This window comes from Henckelia pumila, chromosome 4, assembly GCF_033568475.1.
Source record: "Henckelia pumila isolate YLH828 chromosome 4, ASM3356847v2, whole genome shotgun sequence".
NCBI lineage: Eukaryota > Viridiplantae > Streptophyta > Magnoliopsida > Lamiales > Gesneriaceae > Henckelia > Henckelia pumila.
The window spans coordinates 1,557,833-1,572,247 of record NC_133123.1 but is presented as its reverse complement, the minus strand read 5'-3'; the positions used below and the strand labels follow the sequence as shown (position 1 = coordinate 1,572,247).

The 14,415-nt window shown below is 33.4% G+C and overlaps 3 protein-coding genes across 4 annotated transcripts; 1 reads left to right on the top strand and 2 right to left on the bottom strand.

Moving 5' to 3' along the window:
- Window positions 1-1,366: 1,366 nt before the first annotated feature.
- Window positions 1,367-3,270, top strand: LOC140860280 (probable pyruvate, phosphate dikinase regulatory protein, chloroplastic). The gene is made up of 3 exons (XM_073263217.1): window positions 1,367-1,914; window positions 2,142-2,781; window positions 2,918-3,270. The coding sequence occupies exons 1-3, from the start codon at window positions 1,429-1,431 to the stop codon at window positions 3,019-3,021; spliced, it is 1,230 nt and encodes a 409-aa protein (XP_073119318.1). The 5' UTR covers window positions 1,367-1,428; the 3' UTR covers window positions 3,022-3,270.
- Window positions 3,271-3,491: 221 nt separating this feature from the next.
- Window positions 3,492-7,100, bottom strand: LOC140860281 (uncharacterized). Of its 2 annotated transcripts, XM_073263218.1 has the most exons (6): window positions 6,974-7,100; window positions 6,730-6,807; window positions 6,318-6,524; window positions 5,720-5,834; window positions 4,237-4,462; window positions 3,494-4,156 (listed from the first exon to the last, which is right to left on the bottom strand). In XM_073263218.1, exons 2-6 carry the CDS (start codon window positions 6,733-6,735, stop codon window positions 4,075-4,077), a joined length of 636 nt encoding a protein of 211 aa, XP_073119319.1. In that variant the 5' UTR covers window positions 6,736-6,807; window positions 6,974-7,100; the 3' UTR covers window positions 3,494-4,074. The 2 variants fall into 2 exon arrangements, with proteins under 2 accessions (XP_073119320.1, XP_073119319.1); XM_073263219.1 differs by lacking the exon at window positions 6,730-6,807 and having other exon boundaries at window positions 3,492-4,156; window positions 6,974-7,066.
- Window positions 7,101-12,239: 5,139 nt separating this feature from the next.
- LOC140867835 (putative F-box protein At1g47765) lies at window positions 12,240-14,077 on the bottom strand. The gene is made up of 2 exons (XM_073272887.1): window positions 13,998-14,077; window positions 12,240-13,341 (listed from the first exon to the last, which is right to left on the bottom strand). The coding sequence occupies exon 2, from the start codon at window positions 13,335-13,337 to the stop codon at window positions 12,243-12,245; it is 1,095 nt and encodes a 364-aa protein (XP_073128988.1). The 5' UTR covers window positions 13,338-13,341; window positions 13,998-14,077; the 3' UTR covers window positions 12,240-12,242.
- Between the last annotated feature and the right edge of the window lie 338 nt (window positions 14,078-14,415).

Sequence of the window (14,415 nt, the reverse complement as noted above, 5' to 3'; positions counted from 1 at the left end):
TACATTCATATGACAACAACGAGAGACAATCGAAAATCCTAAATCTTCAAGAGGCTTTGCATTTTCAATGCAAACTATGCCAAAGGACTTCATTGAAATGTACGATAGATATCTAAAATAGCTGATTAAAGTTAAAACTATGTGGTGAAAGATGATTTGGACAATAAAGATTATAAATATTAAAAGGAAATATATTTTAATTGTGAGAATCTCAAATTTCAGTAGACTAAACTTGAGGTGGACTGATCGGAGGTAGACTGAAATCTTGGTAAACTGAATTTGAAGTAAATTGAAGTTGAGGTCAACTGAACAGAGGTAAACTGAGTTGACCAAAGTTGATCGAGTGACCAAGATCAGTTTAGTAAGCTAGACTGAAATCCACCTTGAACCACCATCTCAGATAAAAATGAAGAAAAGCTCGAGGATGAAGAGCAGGACCAGTTTTGGGGCTGGTGAATGAAGATAATTAGTCTCTGTTATTGTAGTTTCAATTTAGAAGCCACTGCGTAATATGTTTCGAATGTATAAGACAATTTATCTCAAATTTGTGAAAGACAATGTAGCTTCAGTTTATGAATGAAAAACTGATATTTTTTGAAAAATTAAATTCCGAAACTTGTTATTTGATGTGAAAACGTTAAATAATGTCGATGTCAACGAGGACCAATTTCAAGACGTGACTTACCGACATTAATACACATATTTCTTAAGCATGAAAAAACAATCACTACCACAAGGATGAATAGACACCTAATTGAGAAATTAATGAGCTAATAAGACAATAAATATTAAATATCGAGTAATGTGCATTTAAGTGATAACACGAGATCGTGAGGATTTAGTACATGCCGCCCGCAGGGTAGTTAATATTAAATATCGAGTAATGTGCATTTAAGTGATAACACGAGATCGTGAGAGTTTAGTACATGCCGTCCGCAGGGCACTACCCCGCGGGTGATGTGTAACCCCATGATTGATCAAAATTAATGGGTCCCACGTGGAACCCACTGATTTTAATCAATCATGAGGCGTCATGTCACCCGAAGGGCACTACCCTGCGGGTAACATCTACTCAACCGATGATGGGATGCAATTTTCTCCGAGTATTTATGGAATCTTGGTAATTAATTATGCCACTACGTTCAAAATAATTTAATGTTGAGTAGATTTTTTATGAGTTGAGTCGATCCATCATATTTGTAATGAACATTGATGTTTTGACATTTTTTTTTTAATATTGAAAACAAATCTCATAAAATAAAATTGACCCATCAAATTATCTAATATTATATATTATTTAAGGTATTGAAATATCTTATTTATATATCAACTATTTTTTTTGAAAAAAAACAAAAACGAAAAACATTATGAATCTAACTATTATTCTCTGAGATTAAATAACAAGATAATAATAAAAAAATCGGAAGGATGATTTCCATTTCCTTATCGAACGCACCGGCACCGATCACCTCGTCCCCTCAACAATCGAAACCAAGCTCATCTTCGCCGCCCGTATCTCAGCCTTCGCCGCGTGATCCGAAGGCTGGCAGGATCAAAACCAGTCCTCAGTTGAATCGCTGGTCCAGGGCTCGCGCCATACGCTCAGGTCGCAAATTGGACCGTCCTATGCAGCAATTATCAGCTCAAGTTCGGAATTCTGGTAATCCGGCTTTGAGGACTATTGTTACAGATGAAAATACTGATGAGATTGAATTCCAAACATCTTCTCCTCGTAAGGAAGGCGGGAGTAGTGCAAGGTTTGTAACGGATGTGGCAGCGGGAGGGAAGTCCATTTATATGGTATCTGATGGGACTGGATGGACGGCGGAGCACTTAGTTCACGCGGCGTTGGGGCAGTTCGATTATTGCTTGGTGGACCGGGTTTGCGCAGTTAATACCCACTTATTTTCCGGGGTACGTTGGTTATTTCTTGTTAAAGTTCGTTCTTTTACTTAAATTCCGGTGGATTATTATTATTTTTCATCTCTGTTCGTTTGCATAAATTGTAGGACGTTTATTTCAGTGCTAGATAGACAGAAATGATTTGTTTCAGATTTTGTGCTTTTTTTGCCCTCCCAGAGGAAATGATATTAATATGTAGCTGAACTTATTTTTCGTATTTATGTTTGTGATTTGTTGAGATTGATGATGTGGAACCCTTGATGGAAATCATCAAGCAAGCAGCCAAGGAGGGAGCGATGCTTGTATACACTCTAGCTGATCCATCAATTGCTGAAACAGCTAGACAGGCTTGTGAGCTTTGGGGTGTGACGTGTACTGATATACTTAGCCCTGTAACGGAGACAATCGCAGCCCATCTCGGTGTCTCGCCCTCTGGCCTTCCTCGGTGGTCTCCAGGACGCAAGAACTCACTCAGTGAAGAGTATTTTCGAAGGATAGAGGCTATTGAGTTCACCATAAAGCAAGATGACGGAGCCTTGCCACAAAATTTGACCAAGGCAGATATAATTCTTGCTGGTGTATCTCGTACTGGGAAGACACCGCTGTCTATTTATCTATCGCAAAAAGGGTACAAGGTGGCCAATGTGCCAATTGTAATGAATGTCGAATTGCCAAGGAGTCTTTTTGAGGTTGACCCGGAGAAGGTGTTTGCCCTAACTATTAATCCTGTTGTGTTGCTAACAATTAGAAAAGCAAGAGCGAAGAGCTTGGGCTTCGGGGATGAGAACTGGAGCAGCTATTCTGATATGGACTATGTTAAAGCCGAGCTGGAGTTTGCCAGAAATATTTTTCAACAAAATCCCATTTGGCCGGTAATTGGTGAGTACATATACCTTTCTAGGTTCAGCTAGTAAACTATACATGAATCACCCGTGATGTGGTAAGGCCGAAGAGAAATATGAATGTATAGTTCTGATATTTGTTCATTCAAACCTGTCTCTTGCTTTGTTTCCAGAGGTTTCGGGGAAAGCAATAGAAGAAACAGCAGCAATTGTGCTGAGACTATACCACGACAGGAAAAATAGATGCTCAATGCCAAGGATTTCTAAACGTTACTAAAATGTGAGAACGCTGTGTTCTTAAACAGGTGTGGAGAAGATTCTCATTTGGATCGAGAAGTCGGTCCTTCACATGCCAAGATTTGTATTGAAGAAAAAGATTGACAATATGCCTGTTGTACAGTCAGGTGAATTTTGTAAATAGATCACGACCTAAAAATTGTTGTCATGTAATGGGTGTATATCATATTGATCTTGCCTAAGAACAACACCATGAAGCCGTATTTGATAATTTGATCTCATTTCGTTATGTTCCTTCGTGTAGCATGGTTGAATACAACACTGGGCAGTTTTTAATACCTTGGATCTTCTGATTAAACATATACTTGAATCCCTCATCTTACATATTCAAAATTTATCATTAGTTATGCAATGAACATTTTTTAGTTTTTATTATTATCAGTACAAGGAACCAGGTACTTGAGAGAAGGCTGGGTACTTGAGAAGCTATGCTTCCTGTGGTGCAGCAGCTGGACAGAGAAAACATTGATTTTTTCCACCTCTATTTGAAAAAGGGTGTATTAAGTGGCGGACACCAGTGAGCCCCAGCCTCACGGAATGACAAGTTTCCTTTAGTGTTTTTTGTTTTTTTAAAAAAAGATACCTTTGCTGTGTGTTGCAGGAGCAAACATACATGAATTAAAGGGTAAAAACTAAAAAGTGGCAAAATGACACGCACTTTCTCTCCCCACTGCACTTTATACAAAGATTGACTAGACAATTATGAAAAACAGTATACACTCCATGTCATTCTTTTTTTGTCTTCCATTTGTGTACAGAAAGAAAGATTCTTCATGCTTTCTGCTAGTGCCTTCAGTTAAATGATTTGTTTATGAGAAAAGGTTACGGTGAAAATGGTGAGATCCAACTGATAATACCCCTCGATCCAACAAGTTTCTTTTTCTCTGCTTGTTCTTTTTGTATTGCATCTTGTCCCGTCCCTCTTAGCAGATTAAGCCATCTTTCTGGGACGAAAGAGTCTGTAACATAACTAAGTTGAGTATGAAATCCTAAAATACGCGGTGTTTAGTTCAGTTCTGCTTAATAGATGTTACTAATTAAGAGCATTGTCATCCCCATTGATCTTGGTCATGGATAAGGTGAAGTAGATCAACACTATAGTCCCGATGCTTGACCTGTAACAGATACAAGATAATTACATAACGAGCCGGAAAATCAAGCAAAAAGTAATATTGGTTGGTTAGTTTACGCTTACAGAGTTGCGAAGAGGAAAAGCATCCTTCTGGGATCAACAGTGAAGGAAGGCGGAGAACGTCGGAAACTAAACCTTTTGTTGCCACATTTGCTTTCCGCTGCCGTGTTGCTGATGCTGCCATTGATGGTAATCTGATGATGGGGCTGGTGGGTGGTGGAGTGATCGGTGGCCCCCAACGCCACTACCACGGTTGGCTTTTCAGGCGTGCTGCTTCCGTGTAAAGATGCTGCGTATATAGAAACGTTAATGCTGCTAAATTGTAGAATGTAGTACGCATGTTGGGTTGCTGCTACCCAATTTTGGCATACTTAAAATAGTGCAAAGAATAGGCAGGGAGAATGATGATGCGTGCGATTTAAGAATAAAATCTTCCTAAAAAAAGTCTCATCTTTTTATTTTATACCTACCATATTTTTCTCGGCACATTGATTGGAATTATACAGCTAATAATCAGCAGTATTTTTTTGGTATTATATATTCCATTTGATACTATTTAATTTCTTATTATGGATAATATATTGACAAAAAGGCCATCCAGCACAACGAATTTCGGGTTTTATGTCATCTCTTTCGAGGTAAATTTCAATCTATCTTTAAGCTTCATATAAGAGTCCATGAGGTCGTGTTATTATATTGTATATTAGTTTAAAAAATTCAAGGTTACATGAGTTTTTGAAAAGAAATTCTATTAACATCCGAGTAATAATCCCCAAAGTTTTATGGAATTTTTGGCTTATGAAATGGAGTATTTGACTATCCAAGCCCTGCATATTCTAGGTTCACACGACTTCTTCTCAAGATAATTACGTGTCACATGATATATATGTACAACCAAATAATTGCTCATAAGATATTTAAAAAATAGTTATATATATTAATAACAATTGATTAATTATAAGGAAACCCCGAATATTTCTAACAGCACTATCATGATGGGATTAGTATTATTAAATAACATATGACTTAAAAACTATCCTTATAAAACAATCGCACTAACTTTCTTTTAAATCAATACATAAATAAGTTGATGTGTGAAATCTTAGCATGTGAAAAAAGGTTGACCACAAGACAAGTTTCGAAATGGCGTCTAGCTGTGACCAAACGTGAGTTACGAATGGCATTTGGCCTCTAGCAATTGATTATGGACCAAAAAAAAAAAAAAAAAAACCCTCGAAACAAAAGGCGTGCATGCGTACAAAATGAACTCAAAGACAACCCGAGTAAATGCAGAAAAAATTGCTGCCCTTTTCGAGTCTCTTTCTCTATTATATTCTTTTGCTATTTACAGCTTCTAATAATTATCTCATCCTACGTTTGTTACCAATTTTTAGTTACCACCTTTGCCTTCTCGTAGACCTCACGTGAAGCCTAATTTAAAAAATCATAGGAAAACCCATATCATTTTTCTGTATTTTATAAAAAAAATAATCCAATTTGAAAAGGTAAAAAAAATTATTAATCTTCTTTAGGGACCTAAACATACCTCTAGGTGAAGTTGACAGCATGCAAGCGTCTCTCTCGTTAGCTCCAAGAATCGAATTAATTTTCTTCTCTCCACATGATTTTCCGGATCCTTTTCTTGAAAGATTTCTCTGCAACTTTAATTGCAACCACCAATGTAATATATTTATAATTGTATATATATAATAATAATCAGAGTAATACTCCCGTGAAACGGTCTCATCCGTGAGACGGGTCAACCCTACCCACATTTATAATAAAAAGTAATATTTTTGGCATAAAATGTAATACTTTTTAATGGATAACCCATAAAAGAGACCCGTCTAAAAAAATAATATTTGAGACCGTTACATAGGAATTTTGGCCTGTATACATAAAAAGCAGATCAAACTTTCTTTTGAAACAAGAAGATAAATTAAAGTAATCAAACTTGTCACCCCAGATAATCCCATATTATCGCATCATTTAATTAATTAGAGCTTTTGAAAAGTCGGAACAGATATATAATTGTTAATTATATATTAATCCAGATGTAGAACACTTTCTTGAGATCGGAGCAGATAATATTTATATACTTAATTAATTAACAATAATAATTAATATTAAAGTGAAGAACTTACTGTAATTCTTGAATTTCCATTGATGTGATCTTTCTCAACGGGAAGGGATAGCCTGTCCATTTCCACCACAAAGCTATCGGACTTTATATTATTATTATTATTGTTCGAGTAATTACCAGAAACACCAGATTTTCGAACTCCGTCGATTCCTAATTCAAATTCTCCAAGCTTAACCACCGAGTTCTGGTTTTCTGAACCCATCTCCACCTGAAAATAATAATAAAGAGCGATGAATTTTATGCAGCTTATATTTTTATTTTGTGCTGAAAAAAACAAAAAATGGCATTTAATTACGGTAAAAGCAATGAAACAGTAATGTATGTTCATCAATACTTAAAGCAAAATATTTATAAAATAAAATAAAAAAACTTAGAGCAAAACAGGAATTAATAACAATAAAATTAAAGCTCACCAGCATCGGGTAATTTCTTGATTTCGCCAAGATTAAGAAAATTAAATCAGGAAATTAAATAATGGGTCAACTTTTTGCCTGCCCAAATACATGAATAGAAATCACGAGTTTAGTTCATCCTAGTAATAAGTCTCCCGTGAATGATAAGGTTGAAAGATCGAAGAAGCTTCGTTTGAACAAGAAAACCAATTGCTGACAAATTTAATTTAATTACAAGAAATATCTTAATCAACAAAAACTGAACCTCGATTAATCACTTCATCTTCTCTAGTATTTACGACAAGAAATCCTGTTGATGTCTGGCCAGAGAAGAGAGAGTTCACGAGGAGTGAATTTCAAGGATGATAGGGAATGATATGTGTGTGTGTGTGTATATATAACCGATATGGATTATTAATCAATTGTTGTTTAGTGTAGATGAATTATATTCAATTATTCATGTGTGAATTTGACCAAATACATTAGTTGTCAATATTAACATTTTCTTGTATATATCATTCATCATATACATATATATAGATAGTATAGTGCATGAAACGTCATTTTATATAGGTCGAAAATTGGAAATTCTAAAAGGATAGAAACTTGTGATGATGTATATATTTATATATCTATCAATATCATTATCATAAAGCTGAATGATTAACACAAACTTTGGCTACTAAATTATTTTGGACTTATCTTGAATTTTTTTTTATATATATATTAAGATAGCGTGTTGAATTGAAAATGTTGGATTAATGGATTAGGCATAAATCCTTTATTTCTCGCGCATGCAAGTACCTATTCTAGTTCATCTTGGCATTCCTAACCTATGTATATATATATTCACGGAATTTTCATATTAATTAATATAATTTTATATGGTCAAGTAAATGTTTTATGTGAAGAAATTTATTCAAAATAAATTTTTTCCGTGCTATATTTTTATCAGACTTTTGAAGGTGATATTTAGCAAAAAAATATTGAAAAATACATCACGCATCAAATAATTATTACACAAATTTTCGTATCAATAATAACTTTGGGCGGATTGGGCCTATGGCTACTTGAAATTAAACACCTTTTAATCAACCAACAACATATAATTTATATAATAACTCACGAAAAATAAGTCAGGAGTCAGGACTAATGTATTTTTACTTTTTTTTATTAAAAAAACATAGTATTTTTATGTAGTAATTTTTTGGTGTGGTGAAAAAAAGAAAAGAAAAGAAAAAATTTGCGGTGTTAAGTTGTGAGAATAGATTAGAGAATTTGTAGATAAGAAAAATATGGCAGTGAGGAAAGATGGGAAGTAGTTAATTTCTTTGGCATATATATATATGTATGTCACGTTTTCAATTCTTTTGGCAAAATAATATAAAAAAAATACAAAATTTGAGCATATTTATCGGAGACGGACCACTTCTCTTCCACGCCTCCGATAGCCCGGGTATCTTGCTGAATCGCCACACAATAATTTTATGTACTATGAATAGATAGAAGCTGTAAAAGTGTTTTGTTATACATATGAATTTAAAAATTTATATTCGTCGATTTGATTAATATATATCCTGATTTTGTTCTTTTACTATCAGTTGAAAATGTTAAAGTCATTCTACCTCATTCATTTTATGGATAAATTTAATTAATAAAAAAATATTATTTTTTGTCTGTTATACAATGAAAAAAGAGGTTTTTTTATTTCTCTTACGTCAAGTAAAAACGAAAAATCAATTTGAATGGATGAGCGCCTGTGAATTTAATAATATAGGTTAGAGATTTGTCTCACAAAAATTAACTATATAACAGTTTCATGAGATTTTTTTTCCATGTTTTTTTGGTCATTTGACTTATCTATCGACTATCGTTAAATGATTTCATTTTCAAATCACAAAAAATTTATAAATACGACACGACTTCCCGTGGATTTTTAAGTTTATTTGTTTCAACTCATATTCTTTCAATAAATGGGTAAATTTTAGAACAATCTTCCAAAAGGGTTGGGATCCATAACTTGATATATATTGTATTGTAAAATTATAAAGAATGCAGGTAAATTAAAAATAAGATTTAAAAATGAGTTTATGCTAGATGTATACTTTAATTTATATCGAGCTAGGATGACATTTCTCCTTTTAAATGGCATAATAGATAATAAAAAAATTTAAAGAGTGTAATTATCGTATTTTTTTGGCATTTTGTACAATAATAAAACGAACTACGTACCAACCAAAGAAAATCAAACATCCAAAAAAATGTTTAAAAATATGTTAGAAAGTCGACGAAGCTACACAGATATATACTCAAATTAACTAATCAAGGTATAAAAATTAAGAGGTCATATAAAAATCATAGTAGTTTTAGCTTAATGATGATGGATTTTTATCTAGAGCTGAAAGCAAGAAATTACACTTCCAAAAGCTTATTCCATTCATACAAAAACGAAAAGAAAAATCATAGTAGTTGACGTAAATAATGATATATATATGTTCAAAACTTCAATATGAATCGATCTCCTTTAATGTATATATTCACTTTTTAATATCAAGAAATGATAAATTATCGATCATATATCGGCCAATAAATTATATATCTTTCCCAGGAGATTAGATTATATATTTTTATTAAAATAAAAAGGGTTAGCTGGACATAAAAGAAATTTTTGTTTTTTGGGGTACGACTGACAAGAGTTTTATTTTAATTATAGCATCAAGCTAGCTTATTTAAAAAACCATATTTATTGTTATATATAAAGTATATAATATTATAGTCCATCCCTCATGTCATCAAATTCTCTTGGTCTCCTTCCCCTCTCTCATATATAGGGGTGCATATATATTAATTCTTTTATATTAAATTTTTGGCAATTTTACCGTTATTCCACATTCAAAAATGTGAATAAATCAAATGAAAATTTTATGCATGGACTAGCGGCGGAGTCTAATGGTTGACATTTTACTAATTAAAATGCTTAAAGATGTACCACATGCATCCGATTGCAGAAGTCAACTCATTGCAAGTTGCAGCGATTAAGTTAGTTAGTTTTTTTTTTTTAAATAAGGATAAACCTTATAACTGATATCTTTTGGTAAGCGTTGAGCAAACCAGCTAGTTAAATGAAATTAGGAAAATCACAATTTCTTTCGTGAAAGCGTTGATAAAAAAAATCATATTCATGATCATTAATCAAACTCTCGCATTCTCTATCGATTTGGACATGACTTTATTTATTTTTAACTATATTTTATGTTTGATGCGGTGTTCTATTTGTTTACTTTTGATCTGTCTAAGAAAATAATATGAATACCATGATAATGGCAATCATCGGGAGTAATCATTCGTTGAGAAACACCTGGAATCCATCTCGATAAATTTAGAATATTGAATTTATTGTAAGACGGTCTATATGTTTAAACGGCGGAAGACGAATGCGGATCGTTATCAATATTGTTTTTGAATTGTGGATTATATATAATATCTACAAATAATTAAAAATCTTTCTGATAATTGGCTGAAAATATATATATTTTTAATAATACATATATAGATCATTAGCTGATTAATTATTTAGATATATATATGATATATATATATATATATATATATATTATTCAGAATGTATTTATTATCAATAGATAGGTTTATAATATTTACGAAGTGCGTTGCAAATATTCATGCTCCTGTAAACAAGAAACTGATTAAACGATATTGATGGGGCAAACAATAATGAGGGTGCTTAATATTCTCGTAACAGTCGTCGCTGCATGTATTCATTTAAGTTTTTTTTAGAGAAGAAATTTAAGTTTTATATATAATAATTTAATGTAAACATAAAATTATAAAAATATCAAAAACAAAATTCTATGACCAATTTGACTCATGGGTTGAATTGATTGTATACGAAGGCCCAATTGATCGTACCCATTATGAAAGGTCATATAATAAATTATTAGAAAATTGCTTTTTTGTCTTATATATTTATTTTGTATTTCTCATTTTTATTTAAATAATTTTAGTTTATTTTTCAACGTAATATTGATGTGACACCAATATAAATATGATGAGAAGATAACGTGTACAATAGAAGACTAAAATTAAAATTTATCTAAATATGAAGGTCCAAAATCACGTATTAAACTGCAAATGATTTTTTTTTAAAATTTTCTTTTTCCCGAAAATCAGCTAATGGTTTTCTAGTAGAACAAAAATACTTAAGATAAAACTTTATCGAAATACTCCATTGAATATAATCTAGATTTAATTATTTATACGATATATATAGAGGTGACCGTCTTTGTAACTTCTCTTTCATTTGATCTGCATGTCTCTTCGTGATTCGTATTTCCCTAGCTAGCCTTCGTCTCTGAATCAAATTCAAATCCCCATAACTTTTCGTTTTCATTACGTACGGACTCTAATCTTACCAATGGTTTTCCGAATATTCAACAACGCTCGTTTCCAACTCTATTGCTGGTTATTCTGCGTCGTTATCGTTCTAATAGTGGCCTGTTTCCTTTCATGGCTAAGCCTCACCCCAAAGAACCCACGTTTCCATATCTCCGATACGCACCTTCTTCCTCTCAACACTACCACGGCCAAGAACTTTATGTTTAACCTCGAAATCTTGAATCCCAACAAGCGAATGGGGATCTTTTACGGCGGCATCACGCTGAGTTTGTACGACGGCGACTGTAATAATTGTGTCGTCGGGACGAACTCTAGCATTCCATCTTTCTACCAGGGGTATAGGAACACTACTTCACTCCACATTCTGATTCATGCCACTCGACCAGGGTCGAAAGCTAGTGGTGGCTATGTAGTTGGTGTGCAAACATATGTCCGGTTTCGGATAATCAAATGGAAGACCAAATTGCGGCGCATAGAATTCAAATCCATTAATCTCCATGTGCCGGAGTACTCCGATGCCGGGGAAGTTCAGGCGCCGGTGCCCGCCGCTGTTGAAATCAAAGCGGCATCTTCAAATTTCACGTTTTAATTAACCAACACGATCAGGTACGTACTACTGTCCTGTCCTAGCTAGTGCTAAGAAATATTCAACAGTTTGTATATCTCATCAAATATATATTATATATTCTATTTTTCTTTGATAGAATTTTTATCAATATTTGTTTTTATATATATCTATATATTTTTATTTTATCTTTAATTATATTTTGAATTTTAAAATTAAATAATCATATCATTCATAACATAAAATATTATTATAAAAATAGTCTATACAATTTTATATTCTAATATAATCCCGTTAAAAATAATTATTGGACATCAAAATTTTATGTATGCAATCATAGTCTCTCTAATTAAAGGACATCATTAACTCATGACATATGGGTTATAAACACTGTATCAATCACATTTCTTCGAAAAGGTGACTAGCTTGTAGCATTTCATTTGATTTTGTATGTATCAATCAATATGTAATGTATTATAATTTACATTTTCAAAAACAAACACAAATGAAAAGGAACAAGGAAATAAATAAATAAATATAGACTTGGTTAGTTTGTCTACGCAAATGGCTGCATCCCGGCCAAAGACACCAGAGTAGACCTATTATTGATGATGAAAAATTTTTTCCCTGGAGGCGCCGATGCCTTATGTTTGACGCTTGCAGAATTAATACTATAGAATATAGCATGTTCTGCTTTTACTATAAAGAGCAATATATCATCAGTCATTACACGAATGTAAAGATCGTCGTTGCCAAAATCTGGGAAATCTTTCAAGAAAGTCAAGGGAATGTCGATTTCGTTCCTATCCCATCTCATCTTCGTGTAGTCTTCCAATATCCAGACACGAAGTCTCTGTTTCACAATGTTAACAAACGATAACATCGCGCGATTCCAGCACAGAGGCCAGACGTTATCCGTGTCCGAGAACAAGTAACGTGGGATGCTCACTTGTACAAATTGTTCTTTCTCCATTTCTACGCAAATTAACTTGGAGTCACCGTGTTTCGAATTCTTGATCACGTAGAGGACCCCCTTGATGATTATGTAGCCTTTCAGTTTGTCATAATGACGGTCATACCATGTCACAGGGGAGTCGATGGTTCGCCATGAAGAATCGGTCCCTATGGTTAGAACTTGGCAGCCTAGACGGTCGTGGGTGAATTCGTCAAGATACAGACACACCAACTTGTAAACTTTGCTGGTTGATATGAAACACATTGTCATGATCAAGACGATTTTCTTGGGAAAAGGCAGAGTAAGAACCTGTTTCGTCGAAGGGTTCCTTATACTGTATGCGTGAGTTTTCTTGCATTCCTCCAACTGTAATCCATGGAGGAAACACCAAATGAAGCATGACTCTTCAGCAATTCCCCTATCTGGATTAGGAGCTTCAAGGCCACTCCTATACGCGATAGCAAGGCTAGCCTGCGGCGTCATGTGTTTATCTATGAATATTGGATCTCGAATTGTGTCGCGCCACAATGTGCACACGGTTCTGAATCTCAGCAACGATAAAACTGGCAAATAACTCAAGATTTCGAAGATTAAGTCATGTGGTAGGTGTGGTTTTCCCATGACTTCTGCTGAGCATGCCGTTCTCCTCTTCGATATTCCCCAGTTCGGCAACGTTCTTTGCCTCTTCAAGCTCATTTCTCTGCAAAAAATTTCTCAAGCATAAACGAGATAGACCAGCTAGAATAAAGTAGAAGTTGCATTATAACAAAATCCACTCCAAATTAAATACACAGGAGAATATGGGAAAAAATAAAAAAGAAAAGAAAAAAGAACACCATCTAGTCAATTTACAAAAATGGGACTTTGTAGGAACGTTCTCTTTCTCAGGGTACGAGGTCCGGTGACTACACAGCTAGCCCCAGTGATAATTGCATCAAAATTTAGTTTATATATACACGTTCCAAATTACATATGAAAGCTTTTTCGAATAGATATTCGAGTTGTCGAGGCAATAAAGGCTTTTGGCGAGGAATTAGATTCTTTTGCCTACCACTCTAGGTAGACGGTGGTGCGGTTTAACAGATTAGTGTCTCATCACGACGACCGTTTAATCCGTTTCGATACCGTTTTTTCAAACCATGATTATCATCATCATGTAATGTAAAATTGGTGATATTTGCGTTAGTTCGAAAATTTAATCAGAGCGACAGTGACTCTACTCATATAAAAAAAAAAGAGAAAAAAACAGAAAAAGAATGTAACCATGTTTGCATGGTTATCGGCATCCTCTGGCCTGCGTCTGAATATAGATGCAAGTGATTTGCAAATTCAATGGGATCGAGTGCGAGTTCATACCTCTTGAAAAACCGTTGAAAGAACGAAAAAATAAATTCAAAATCGATGAAGACCCGGAGTTGTCTGAAGCAGGGTTGATGATTTCGGCGAGCAATTTATAATTTGTGGGATAAAAAATCGAAAAACACACATTATATATATATATATAAAGTTTGAGCGACATAAAAATAATGGATTGTTATAATCTATTTTTGATATTCAAAGATACCGTTTTCTCAAATTACAAAAGGTTTACTTTTATTTAATAAAAATATAATTAAACTTATTTTAGTAAATTTGCAACTTTTGTATTTATCTACTATATTCTAATAAATTTTTTCTATATCTTTATCGAAATTTTAAGTTATATAAAGATATAATATATGACATAAAATTTAATATAAAAATTTTAAAGTTATAAATTTTAAAATAATCTCTA

What these genes read in the sequence shown, in the direction of transcription:
- LOC140860280 (XM_073263217.1), top strand. Translation starts at nt 1,429, where the DNA reads ATGATTTCCATTTCCTTATCGAACGCACCGGCACCGATCACCTCGTCC. An exon ending in ATACCCACTTATTTTCCGGG is followed by an intron (nt 1,915 to 2,141) that starts GTACGTTGGTTA and finishes TGATTTGTTGAG; the next exon opens with ATTGATGATGTGGAACCCTT. An exon ending in TCCCATTTGGCCGGTAATTG is followed by an intron (nt 2,782 to 2,917) that starts GTGAGTACATAT and finishes CTTTGTTTCCAG; the next exon opens with AGGTTTCGGGGAAAGCAATA.
- LOC140860281 (XM_073263218.1), bottom strand. An exon ending in ATGGAAATTCAAGAATTACA is followed by an intron (nt 5,835 to 6,317) that starts GTAAGTTCTTCA and finishes TTGCAATTAAAG; the next exon opens with TTGCAGAGAAATCTTTCAAG. An exon ending in GCTGTCAACTTCACCTAGAG is followed by an intron (nt 4,463 to 5,719) that starts GTATGTTTAGGT and finishes CTATATACGCAG; the next exon opens with CATCTTTACACGGAAGCAGC.
- LOC140867835 (XM_073272887.1), bottom strand. Translation starts at nt 13,337, where the DNA reads ATGAGCTTGAAGAGGCAAAGAACGTTGCCGAACTGGGGAATATCGAAG.